Below are 12,871 nucleotides of genomic sequence, written 5' to 3'. Positions count from 1 at the left end.
AGAGTTGCTGTAGTGATTATGTCTCTTCACAGCAATAGAACATAAAGATAAAAGCTGGTACCAGGATTGTGGGGTATTACTGGCATAGACCTGACAGTGTTTTGGGAAAGATTGTGGTACATACTAGACCTTTAAGTAGAAAAGCCGGTGAGTGTTGAGAACTCAGTGGGCTGCTCTGTAAGATAAGATTTAGAAACCCATATAGGCTCTTGCCATTCCTCACAGGTGCTTATAAGAACTGGGTTATAAGACCCTCATCACATAATATATCACCTACACTGGCTGCATGGTGGAGAAAAATCAAGCTGGAACTGAACTAGAAGTTTCCTCTTTGCTGGCTACCTTTTACAGTACTGGTTAAGTGCTATCCAAATTGCTGGGTGAGAAAACATATTCATGGTCTCGCCTGCTTGTTAACTCTACAAACCATGAGGTGAGCCAGCCAGGCAAGATGTGCTCACTAGTGAAATAATAGCATTGCTGCTATAAGGATAAATAATTTCTATCTAAGTAAATCTGATGTCCTCTCCACACAAGGGGATCTATTCCTGGTACTATAAAACCTATTAAAGACCATAGGAAGTAACAGGCCCTAGAAGAGAATGGAATGCAGCCGTTTAGCTAAGTTGGAACAATGTCCAAGTGCCATTTAAATATTTAGGTTTGTATGCAACCAAATACTCCTCTCAGCTTTAAGCAGAGAAGACTTTCCAGTGACTGAGAAGAAACAGAGATTCATGGATGTACAGGGTGCTAAGAATAAATGACAGAGGAGCACTGAGCTCTAAACAATACATGGACACCTCCCACTTCAAGGTTCAGGGGAAATGGAGACGATGGGGTAGAGACAAACACAGATGCAGGAGATGGGTGGAAAGGCTGTGATAAAGCCATTGCAATCACAAATTCTCAGCAAGAATAATGAGTGCATGAAATGGGATCATGAACAGTGCACCGGCGGAGGCTGGGGCCAGAGGGCTACTCTGCACTGCGTGATTATGTGTCATGGTCAGACTCAAGGAGCAGGGGAATCACAGCCTTTGGGTGTCTATACACTGGGAGCCTACCAGGCTCCAGCAGATAGTTCCAGGGCCCTCACAGATGGTCTGCTTGAATTAAATAGGTCATAAAACAAAATCCAAAGTCATGGATCTGGAAGAGGGACTGGTAAAGAGAGAGTGGTTGACAGGGATGGGAGGGGAAGGAGGGCAGGCTGTGAGAATAATCAGAATGGATTCAACAAATCTATGAAACTGTCAAAGAAAATTAATAAAATGGGAAAACGTCTCTGGCATAAATATGCAGAGATTTGACTATAGTGGAGACCCAGGACATGGAGAGGACAGTGGGAAGGAACAGGAAGAACAGATTGTATGGAGGTCATGTAGTAGCCAGGATTATTCATTCCCAGACAATCACACTTTGTCCAAAAAGGTTTGTGTGAAAAACAGAAACTACATGTAAAAAAATGTGCTAAATGGTTCAGGAATTGTAACTCTTTACTGAATTTCATAAGATAGCACTATGCTATTGATGGAATACTTTATCTACTATGCTTATATACTTGATAAAGTACTGGAGAATACCAGTAAAATGTACATGTTGTAGTTTGTCAATGCACCATTGAAAAGAGATTCATCATTTAATTCACTTAAACTCTCTGTAGACACCAGGAAAGACAAAGGGAACACAGAGTCCACACAGTCAAATCCATCACACCCAGTCCACTCCAGGCAGGATCAAATGAGAAATTACAATGGAATATTTGACTAGTAAAAGCTGGCAGGTTTAGAATTCGTTTTCAAAATATTTATTTTTGTCTTTAAAATGATGTAATCAAAATAGACCCTGCAACAAACAAAGAAGCAGAAACACAACACCAGCACAATAATTATACTTTTTAAAAACAATCTTAGTTCTGTGCTTAAAGAAGGAAGATCTACTTGTGAACATTTCTTTATTAGATATATGGTTTGTATTTTTCTTTTGAGCATTAAAGCCAATGTTACAAACCTAACGAAGTGAGAATACAGTGCATCACTAAGCTTATACTCTGTTCAAAATAGAAAATTTTAAATAAAGTGTTTATTTGGCCTTACTTATTTTAGCCACAGATTTATTTCAGGGATGTTTATGTCTTTAGAAAAGAAAACAAGTTGGAGGCAAAAATATTAAAAAGTGAGGAAAAATATATTATTGGTTTGCTTGACTACATTGATTTGAACACTAAACATTTTTGTAAAACAAGATATATATATATTATCAACTGAATTGGCTTCTGTTAGTCAAGGAAGCCATACAATTGCAAGCTTTCTATAATAGCCTAAATTTATAACAATTTCTAAAAGAAGAGTAGCAATAAAAATGTATCAACAACCAAAGTTTTTTCATTTATTATCCTCCCAAGCTAAATGTGTATAATGCAGAGTTTAATTTCAGCTACTAAAGAAGGTAGGTGGGGCCAAAGCCTTACTGCGGATTTGGATAACAGCTGACAGTGGAGCAGTACTGAGAACTATTAACAAACCATGGCCTACCAGTAACTCTACCAAAGATGCAGTGTTGTTTGCTTGAGAATTTAGTAACTTGCTATTCTGATTTCCAGATGGCTGTTAGAAACAAAATCATCATAACATTTTCATTCAATAGTAAAAATCTTGTGCAATCTCTATACACACTGTGCCTAGTGAAAGGTGGTTTGGGAAATATACCTTTTGGTAATTGAGTGCAATCAAAGACAAGTTTTTAAATCTTCACTGATACAACGAGAAAATAAAAGGAACCAGCACTTACTGTACAAGTATATGAAAACATCCATATAAGGAATACCATAAACAATTTAAGGAAATATCAAATTCCAAAAATAAGTTTGTTTTATTAGACCTACACATTTCTAAAATTTGATGTTGCTATTTACATATTAAAAATTATAAACTTTAAAAGAACAAAATTCTCCACCATTCCATCCTAAGTGGGAAGAGACAAGTGTAGATGAGCGAAGAAAACGTCAGTCTCTACAACTGTTTATGCAAGTCATTTTCAAACTTACAGTCTAAAGTAAGCATAAGAAATGCATTGCTGCACCGACTGCAACAGACCTCTAAGCACTTGGTTGTGATTTCCAGTACAATTACATAGTAGTGGTTAAAGAGCTGAGCAACCCAGTTTACAGTTACATTGACTAAAAGTAAACCCAAATAGTTTATGTATAGAAGAAGCCTTGGGTAATTCTGTTTGCCACTGGGAGCTTTCTGAACTTTCGGCTGTCATCTTGGATCCCATTTTTCAAGGAATACAATCTATTGTTAAAAGATTTGTCATAACTTGTACTTCAGACTTTAGTGTTTCAGAAATATGTTTATATACCTCATTATGCAATTATAGCTAGCTACCTTAGGACAGACAAGGTAAATGTTAGCACTATCCTGGAAATAGAACTGAAAATGTAGCAGTCCAGGAGTTCTTGTGGGGATGATGTCTCTGCAAAGCTGCTCAAAGCTTCAGAGTTTGAAGTTAAATTTTTGATGTTGTCACTCTCAATCTATTGAGTGGCTGACAGACAATCAAACCCGTCTGGCTGGCTGGCAGCTCATTTTGCTGGCAGGTGGCAAACAATTAGACACACCAATTTGTGCCTCCTGATGACATTAAAGCATGAAACTAAGTTGTATGCAGGGCCTAGTGATTTGTGTGAAAGCATTTCAAAAATAATACTCCTCGCCGTGGCAACTCATTTCAGACTGCCACCTCCCATTATGGCTTTGAGTAGTGAAGACGACAGACTTGAGTTACGCGCAGCGCAAGGCCGCTTCTGTTCAATCCGTCATCAGTGCCCCTGAGACCTCAATCCCCTCCTTTCATCAATATCACCTCATCATTTACATTTGCTAGGACTTGATCTACTGCATATATTAACTACACCGAGACTCTTCCTCAAAAGAATAAAAACATGAAAAACATGCTTTGTGCTTTTCCATTGCGTTCTAACTAGTTAACAATCTAGAATAATGATTTCGCTCCTACTGCACTTTGCACAAATGCTACCAGAACACAGGAAAAGTCCTAGTGTTTCAAAATAACATTCTGAAAAGTATAAATGCCATGTAGCTAAGAATACTGGTCATTAAGGTGACATCTGTAAGTTTTAATAAAAAAATCTGAATAAAAATCCAAATCAACATAAAAATATTTTTGCTTAATTATCCTGAAACCTCTTCTGCAAATCTCCATAATTACTTGAATTCATTCGTTTGTATTTTGACAAAAGTGTAAAGATATAATTTAAAATTAAATTAGACAACTTCAATTAGCTTATTAATTTGTGTTATTTTATATATAGACACTAATAATCTTATGTGCACACAGAGAAAGGCATAGGTTGATACAAAGTCACAGGCATAAACACACTCATATCCTGTAGACATAAATTGGACATGTGAAATAGAGATATAAGATGAAATCCAGAAGGAACAATCACCATTTGAATAAAAATGAGAAAACACAATTAAAAACTATTTAATCAAGACTTCTCAGAACATAAAAGCATTTTCTACATTTCATAGTCTTATAATGTGCCTAATTTCTTCTTAGAAACTTTTAATACTCATTTTATATGACTATTTGTGAAAATTACATTACTTAACTATTCAGTAATACCTTAATAATACTTTTTCTTTGCCAATATATCAATCTTAATATTTTAGCTTAAGAACACTAAGTTAAATTAAATATCACTAAAGTTGACAGTACTTGCTTATCAATAATATCTCTCACACACAAATTTTTGATATGAAGATATGTTTTTGTTTTGTTTTGTTTTGTTTTGTTTTGTTTTTTTTTGGTTTTTGTTTTTTCCTCAGAGGTGAGGACTGAACCCAGGATCTTGTGCTTGCCAGGCAAGCGCTCTACCACTAAGCTAAATCCCCAGCCCCGAAGGTATGTTTTAAATATCAATAACAAATAGTCCATATGTAAACCTATACCTTCTTAGGTTTACATATCAACATACAAACATAATTTAAACTATTTAGCAAAACCAATACTCGAGCAATCTTGTTGGTAATTAGTGAATGCCTGTAGTATTTTTCTGAGGCTACACTTGATTTAAATTGTAAGATATATTAAAATGCAATTAATTCTTTATATGTCTATCATTTTATTTTGATTCTTTGAGCTACTTTAATTGCATATAAAATGGATTAAAAAAGAAATCAGCTGCTTTCAAATTTTTTGAATGATTTTACATATAAATATAGATACATTGGCCAGGTTCTAAGTTAAGTCAGAAATGACTTTCAGGAAAACTTATTTTCAAATATCTAAACCTTTTATACTGATGACAGAATTTCAATCTTTTTTTTAACAACCAAAAATACAAACCTTTTTTTGTATTTTTCAATAACGATCACTTTAGAATTAAAATTAATTGTGGCTACTTAAAGGAAGTGACTTAATGTTTAATAATTATTACAATATCTTATAATAGTATAATAGAATTTGAAGATCAGAATTCATTTTGAAGAGAGTTATCCTATCCATTTCATGTGGAGAAAAGTAAAGCAGAAGAGAAGAAGAGATTCTTCAGTGTGTGATCACTTTGCAGTGGTAGATTCTAATCTGATGCTCTATGATTCTAATCTGTGTCACTATGTCCAGTGTGATGTGCTACTTCCCACATCATGCCTCATCCCAGACTTGATCCTGCAGACTAGCGCTTTGACACCTTGTAAGCATCAACATTCATAAATGCAGTGTTCTTGAGACCCTCCCTCCTACTGTCTTGTAAATTTACAGAGCTTACTATGCATATGACCCTGAGGATTAGAAGGTCAGTACATACCTGTCAAAGGAATGGAACTGCATAGGAAGAATAGCATGTGCTTCTCTCTTCAGTGCTGGGTCTGGGTATGGAATAGGCTCTGGACCACATTCAGCAATCTCAACTGGGGCAGCCACAAGACTCTTTAGTATCTCCTTGACATTAATGCCTTTGGTTTGACTAATGCTAGATATGGATGGTGCAGGTTTCAGCATTTCACTGGGATGTTCAGTTAAGCTTTCCTGTGATTTCTTTACTTCAGATGACAGAGTGGATAAAAGTTCACTCATTGCATCAGGACCTGCAGCAGTTTCTAGCTCTGCCCCATCCAGGATGCTAGCCACTTGCTCCTCTCCCATTCCGGAATCTGTGTGGGGAACTGAACTTTCTAGCTGAATATCTTCACCAGGGGTTGGTGTTTCCTTCTCCTTTACAGTGTCAGGAAATGTAGCGGGTGTTTCTGTAATGAAAGATATTGATCTGATTAAAAGGTTTTGTGTGCACAGAAGAAGCAAATGAAACTTGCATGGTTATAACTGAACATGTACAGCCCAACCATTTTGTTCAGGACACAACACAATCCCCTCTCTTTACAAAACGCTCTGAGGTTATCCTAAACCATGTCTTTAAGAACATAAAAGCAATCAACAACATCTCATCACCTTTACCACTGCCCATTTGCTGCTCTCAAGCAACACGCAAGAAAAAGAATCCTGTTCTTTCCTTAAAAATTATCATTGTACTTTAAAAAAAAACAAAGTAATTTTAAATACCTTTTTTGGTATTTTAATAAAGAAATTTCCAAAATACTTAAATTACCTCAAGACATATTTCTCAAATCACACATAAAATTGTGAATTTTTAAATGCAAAATTTGTGAAGTGTTTATTTCAAAAGGATATATTCCTTAATTATACCATAGTGTGCCATAAGAAATTAGCCTACCTTTACCTTTATTTTAAATTATTTTAGAAATTCTTGCTAATTTTTTATGCATTAAATATTAATTTCCACTTGTAAGAACTAAATGTTTATTTTTGTACAGGAACTGTGTATATACTTCTAATCAAAATGGATGAAAAGAAAAATATCTTTAAACTGTCAAATCTGGTCCCGAATGATGATTCAATAAATAAAAGTGTTTGACAACAAGTCTGATAACCTAAGTTTGATCCCTGAAACTCATATAATAGACAGAGATAAGCAACTCCTGGAAGCTGTCCTCTTACCTCTACACCTACAGTATGTCAAGCATGAGAGTGTACTACAGGTGCAGAAGCAGAAATCACACACACTCAGTGAGTGGGATATAAATGAATACTGTTTAAAGGTTCAATTCCAATTACACAAAAGTTAAAATAAAGTCTTCCTTAGAATATGTTATCAAATTCTAAACAGTATTGGAAAATGTACTTGATCTTAGTTACACACACACACACACACACACACACACACACACACAGCAGACACATAACAGTCTTTAGTCTTTTCTGTTGTTGTTGTTGTTGTTGTTTTTGTTTTTTGGTACTCCTGGCTGTCCTGGAACTCACTCTGTAGATCAGGATAACCTTGAATGCAGAAATCCACCTGCCTCTGCCTCCTGGGTGCTGCAATTAAACATGTGTACCACCACATCCTGGCACAACTTACAATCATTTTGAAGATGAAAAATAAGGTGTTATGAGGATATACATGATTATTTACAGTAAAGGTAGGTATTATTGTTTGTTTATGTATTTTAAAGGGTTATGTTGGTAAGAAATTAAACAGAGAACTACAACCCAGATATGAGCACCCAGCTCAGGACACCTCCCATGAGACCAGCAAACAAACACAGAGGAATGCTTCTTCAACTGTAGCGAGCTTTTCCACACATGAAGGTGAACAATCATGCAAAGGTTTGTAGTGACAGGCTCAGCTCTTGGATATGTGGTTAAATAGTTGCTAATCTTGTGAATGCAGAAGAGCACTAAGGCACAAACGTGATTTTATTAACTTTTCCACATTAATTTCAGAGTCATTTTGCCATACTTCAAGAGGTTAAGAAACTATTATCCTCTTTTATTTTGATTTGACTTATACTGAAGGCTATGTTCTAAATCAGAAAAACTTAACATTTTTATTCATTTAACATTTAAATAGGCTCTCTCTCTATTTATAGATATAATGTAAAGTTACAATATGGTCATTATATTTATTAAGTAGGTTTAGTTTTGCCTATTTATTTGCCAAGTTTTAAAGAATTAAAAAATATTAATCTGAAAATTAGGGAAAGAATATTCATTCAAACACAAAAGAAGCAAAATAAAATATACTCATATTATTCAAAGATTAAAAATTAAAAGAATTGTATTAGTGTTGAGAATGCAACAGTATCAGGAGAAACACCAGGGAAAACCATAGCTAAACCTTTAACAAAAATAAAACCCTGTAAGAAAAAGACTAAAATTAAAAATTGCAGCATTAGAAGTAAGGAAGATATAAATCAAGATATTTTTGGAATATAGATTATAAGAAGAATAAAGCATGATAACAAACCTCTGAGAAAACCCTGAGAATAGGACTATGGTTCAGAAGATACAATTTTATTTTTGATCATTTGAGTCTACAGAATTTCTGAATACTTATGTCTAGAAACCATGAAAAAAGCCATAGATTCTGGTAACATCCACACCATCTTGATAGTAGATTTTGGAAGTGGATATGTAACTTAGGGATATAGAGTTAGGAGAGAAGGTGGCTGAAGCCATTCAACTGCAGCAAAATACCAAGAGAGCACTGAAAAGCAGTTATGTCATTTCCATACAAAGAACAGACATTAAAAGTGAATGAAGGAACTTCCAAAATCAACCACAACAACACTACAATGCCAGGGAAAGTTACTTACATGGCCAATTTTACCTCACAGTTTAACCATCAAAAAATTATTAAAAATTAAGAGAGTATACTCTGGTTTTTGGCCTGAATTTACAGACTTACAGATGTGGTTCAGAGTTTTGGCCTTACACTAATATTATAGTCAACCATATTATGGTATGTTTTGCTTTAAAAACTACATATAAATTTTAAACTAATAATTTATATCAGACCAACAGATAAGTATTTCTCCAGTAAAAATACCCACAAAACCACATCTTCACTTTGTGGTTCCTAAATTACCACCCGCAAAAGTTTTCAAAGATTTATTTACTAATTAATTTACTCATGTTTGTGGTGCATATAAAATTTTGATTTAGACCTATTAGAAAAGGGATATTATGTTTTAATCAAGTTTAACATTACTGTGGTCAAACAATTCAGCCAAAAGCAACTTAGAGGGAAAGGGTTTATTTGATGTGGCCTGTATATGCTAAGGTGGCCAGAGAGGAAGTCAGATTCCTCATAGCTGGGGTTACAGACCTTTCTGGATGGTCTTGCTTGTGGGTGCTGGAGTTTGAAATCTGTTCCTCACAGACTGCAGAAAGTACTTCCTGAGCTGTCCATCACTCTGGTTCCACAGCTACATGTTGTTTACATCAACTGTTTCTCTCTCATCTGCTCTGCTAGCTGACATTCAATAAGCATTAAAAGTCTATAACTTATAAGATACTTAGAACTCAATATAAGTGATGAGTTCCAAGTTAAGGTGAAATTTTATGAATTTTCCATTAAAACCCCATCAACCTTCAATACTAAAATATTTTTAAAAGCTCATAAAATGCTTACATATCAATAAAAAATTATAGCTTTATTTACAAGTCTGAATGATTTTTAAAAGTGTAGTGACTTTTAAATTTTAATAGAAATTCTACAGAAGTATTTTAGAGCATACTTGACCATGTTACATAGAAGGAAAACAAATGCTTTATAGAAACACTATAAGAGTAATGATTAATGGAGAACAAGATTGCCACACAAATTAATCTCTCATTGTACCTTAAAACCCCTTAAATAACAGGTTTTCAGTTGGCACCATAGTGCAGCTTCCAGTTTTTTATACACTCTAAGGATGTAACACAATGACTTTAATAGAAAGTTAGGGGCATATGCGAGTTTTCAATAGCTCTCATTAGATTTTATAGTCAATAGGGCAACCAACACACAAAGCAGAAATGTTACTAGACTGAGTGAGCTTGTCTGAAACAGACAGTTGGATGCCAGATGCCTCTTAATAATTTTTCATTGAATGAAATGAATTCACCTAAAGTATACTGAATATATATATATTTTTTTTTTCATCAAACGACATGGGATTTACAAGCTTACGTTATTCATTACAGCCTTCGCTCAAAATTACCATTTCAAAATGGTTGCAATATGTGTGGCATTAAAGAACTGAACTTGCTATTTTCCAAACTCCCTACATGAGGAGAGTTTCCAAACTCTCTACTTTCAGTCTCAATACAGTGCGACTGTGAAATAAATACCCACAATTGTTTCCTATAGTAAAGACATCAAAAGAATACAGCTTTGGGAATCCAATTTATTAATGAGCAATAGAGCCATAAGAGACAACATGAGATGATGCAATCACAAATTAAGAAACCTGTCAGTGCTGTGACCACACTGCCCTGCCTAGGTATGTGTTATAATAATTTTTTTTCTATTTAGAGTGCACTGAAGATTTTATACATGGATCGATCTGCATTCTTCTACATGTTGACCTCCAGTTGAACCAGAACCATTTGCTGAAAATGCTATCTTTTTTCCAGTAGATGGTTTTGGCTCCTTTGTCAAAAATCAAGTGACCATAGGTGTGTGGGTTCATTTCTGGGTCTTCAATTCTATTCCACTGGTCTATCTGTCTGTCTCTGTACCAATACCATGCAGTTTTTATCGTTATTGCTCTGTAATACTGCTTGAGTTAAGGGATAGTGATTCCCCCAGAAGTCCTTTTATTGTTGAGGATAGTTTTAGCTATCCTGGGTTTTTTGTTATTCTAGATGAATTTGCAAATTGTTCTACCGAACTCTTTGAAGAATTGGATTGCTATTTTGATGGGGATTGCATTGAATCTATAGATCGCTTTTGGTAAAAATGTAAATGGCCATTTTTACTATATTAATCCTGCCAATCCATGAGCATGGGAGATCTTTCCATCTTCTGAGGTCTTCTTCAATTTCTTTCTTCAGAGTCTTGAAGTTCTTATTGTACAAATCTTTTACTTGCTTGGTTAAGTAACACTGAGGTATTTTGTATTATTTGGGACTATTATGAAGGGTGTTGTTTCCCTAATTTCTTTCTCGGCTTGTTTCTCTTTTGTGCAGAGGAAGGCTACTGATTTATTTGAGTTAATTTTATACCCAGCCACTTTGCGGAAGATGTTTATCAGGTTTAGTAATTTTCTGCTGGAACTTTAGGGATCACATAAATATACCATCATATCATCTGCAAATAGTGATATTTTGACTTCTTCTTTTCCAATCTGTATACCTTTGATCTACTTTTGTTGTCTGATTGCCCTGGCGGGAACTACAAGAACTATATTGAATAAGTAGGTAGAGAGTGGGCAACCTTGTTTAGTCCCTGATTTTAGTGGGATTGCTTCAAGTTTTTCTCCATTTAGTTTAATGTTAGCAACTGGTTCGCTGTATATGGCTTTTACTATGTTTAGGTATGGGCCTTGAATTCCTATTCTTTCCAGGACTTTTATCATGAAGGGGTGTTAAATTTTGTCAAATGCTTTCTCAGCATCTAATGAAATGATCATGTGGTTTTTTATCTTTCAGTTTGTTTATATAATGGATTACGTTGATGGTTTTCCGTATATTAAACCATCCCTGCATGCTTGGGATGAAGCCTACTTGATCATGGTGGATGATTGTTTTGATGTGCACTTGGATTCACTTTGCCAGAAAATATTGAGTATTTTTGCGTCGATATTCATAAGGGAAATTGGTCTGAACTTCTCTTTCTTTGTTGGGTCTTTGTGTGGTTTAGGTATACGAGTAATTGAGGCTACATAGAAGGAATTTGGTAGCGCTCCATCTGTTTCAATTTTGTGGAATAGCTTGGATAGTATTGGTATGAGGTCTTCTATGAAGGTCTGATAGAATTCTGAACAGAACCCATCTGGACCTGGGCTCTTTTTGGTTGGGATACTTTTAATGTCTTCTATTTCTTTAGGAGTTATGGGGTTGTTTAAATGGTTTATCTGTTCCTGATTTAACTTCGGTACCTGGTATCTGTCTAGGATACTGTCCATTTCTTCCAGATTTTCAAGTTTTGATGAATATAGGACTTTGTAGTAGGATCTCATGATTTTTTGAATTTCCTCTGAATCTGTAGTTATGTCTCCCTTTTCATTTCTGATTTTGTTAATTTGGACACACTCTCTGTGTCCTCTCGTTAGTCTGGCTAGGGGTTTATCTATCTTGTTGATTTTCTCAAAGAAACAGCTTTTGGTTCTGTTGATTCTTTGTATAGTCCTTTTTGTTTCTACTTGGTTGATTTCAGCTCTGAGTTTGATTATTTCCTACCTTCTACTCCTCCTGAGTGTATTTGCTTCTTTTTGTTCTAGAGCTTTTAGGTGTGCTGTCAAGCTGATATATGCTCCCTCCTGTTTCTTTCTGCAGGCACTCAGAGCTATGAGTTTTCCTCTTAGCACAGCTTTCATTGTGTCCCATAAGTTTGGGAATGTTGTACCTTTATTTTCATTAAATTCTAAGAAGTCTTTAATTTCTTTCTTTCATCCTTGACCAAGTTATCATTGAGTAGAGCACTGTTCAACTTCCATGTATATGTGAGCACTCTTTCCTTATTGTTATAGAAGACCAGCTTTAGCCCGTGGTGGTCTGATAGGACGCATGGGATTATGTCTATCTTTCTGTGTCTGTTGAGGCCTGTTTTGTGCCCGATTATATGGTCAATTTTGGAGAAAGTACCATGAGGTGGTGAGAAGAAGGTATATCATTTTGTTTTAGGAATGTTCTATAAATATCTGTTATGTTCATTTCATTCATGACTTCTTTTAGTCTGTCTATGTCTCAGTTTAATTTTTGTTTCCATGATCTGTCCATTGATGAGAGTGGGGTGGGGAAATCTCCTACTATTATTGTGTGAGGTACAATGTGT

At 35.1% G+C, this 12,871-nt stretch overlaps 1 protein-coding gene across 3 annotated transcripts in view; it reads right to left on the bottom strand.

Annotated features, from left to right (window-relative positions):
• Positions 1 to 12,871, bottom strand: part of Nbea (neurobeachin) — a 532,117-nt gene that overhangs the window by 309,986 nt on the left and 209,260 nt on the right. For all 3 annotated transcript variants that reach the window (XM_032898369.1, XM_032898367.1, XM_032898366.1), the window contains one exon: positions 5,840 to 6,278. In XM_032898369.1, coding sequence (XP_032754260.1) covers positions 5,840 to 6,278 — 439 coding nt within the window. The remainder of the gene's footprint in view (positions 1 to 5,839; positions 6,279 to 12,871) is intronic.

Source organism: Rattus rattus, chromosome 3 (genome assembly GCF_011064425.1).
Source record: "Rattus rattus isolate New Zealand chromosome 3, Rrattus_CSIRO_v1, whole genome shotgun sequence".
Lineage (NCBI taxonomy): Eukaryota > Metazoa > Chordata > Mammalia > Rodentia > Muridae > Rattus > Rattus rattus.
This window is presented reverse-complemented; position numbering and strand designations above follow the sequence as displayed.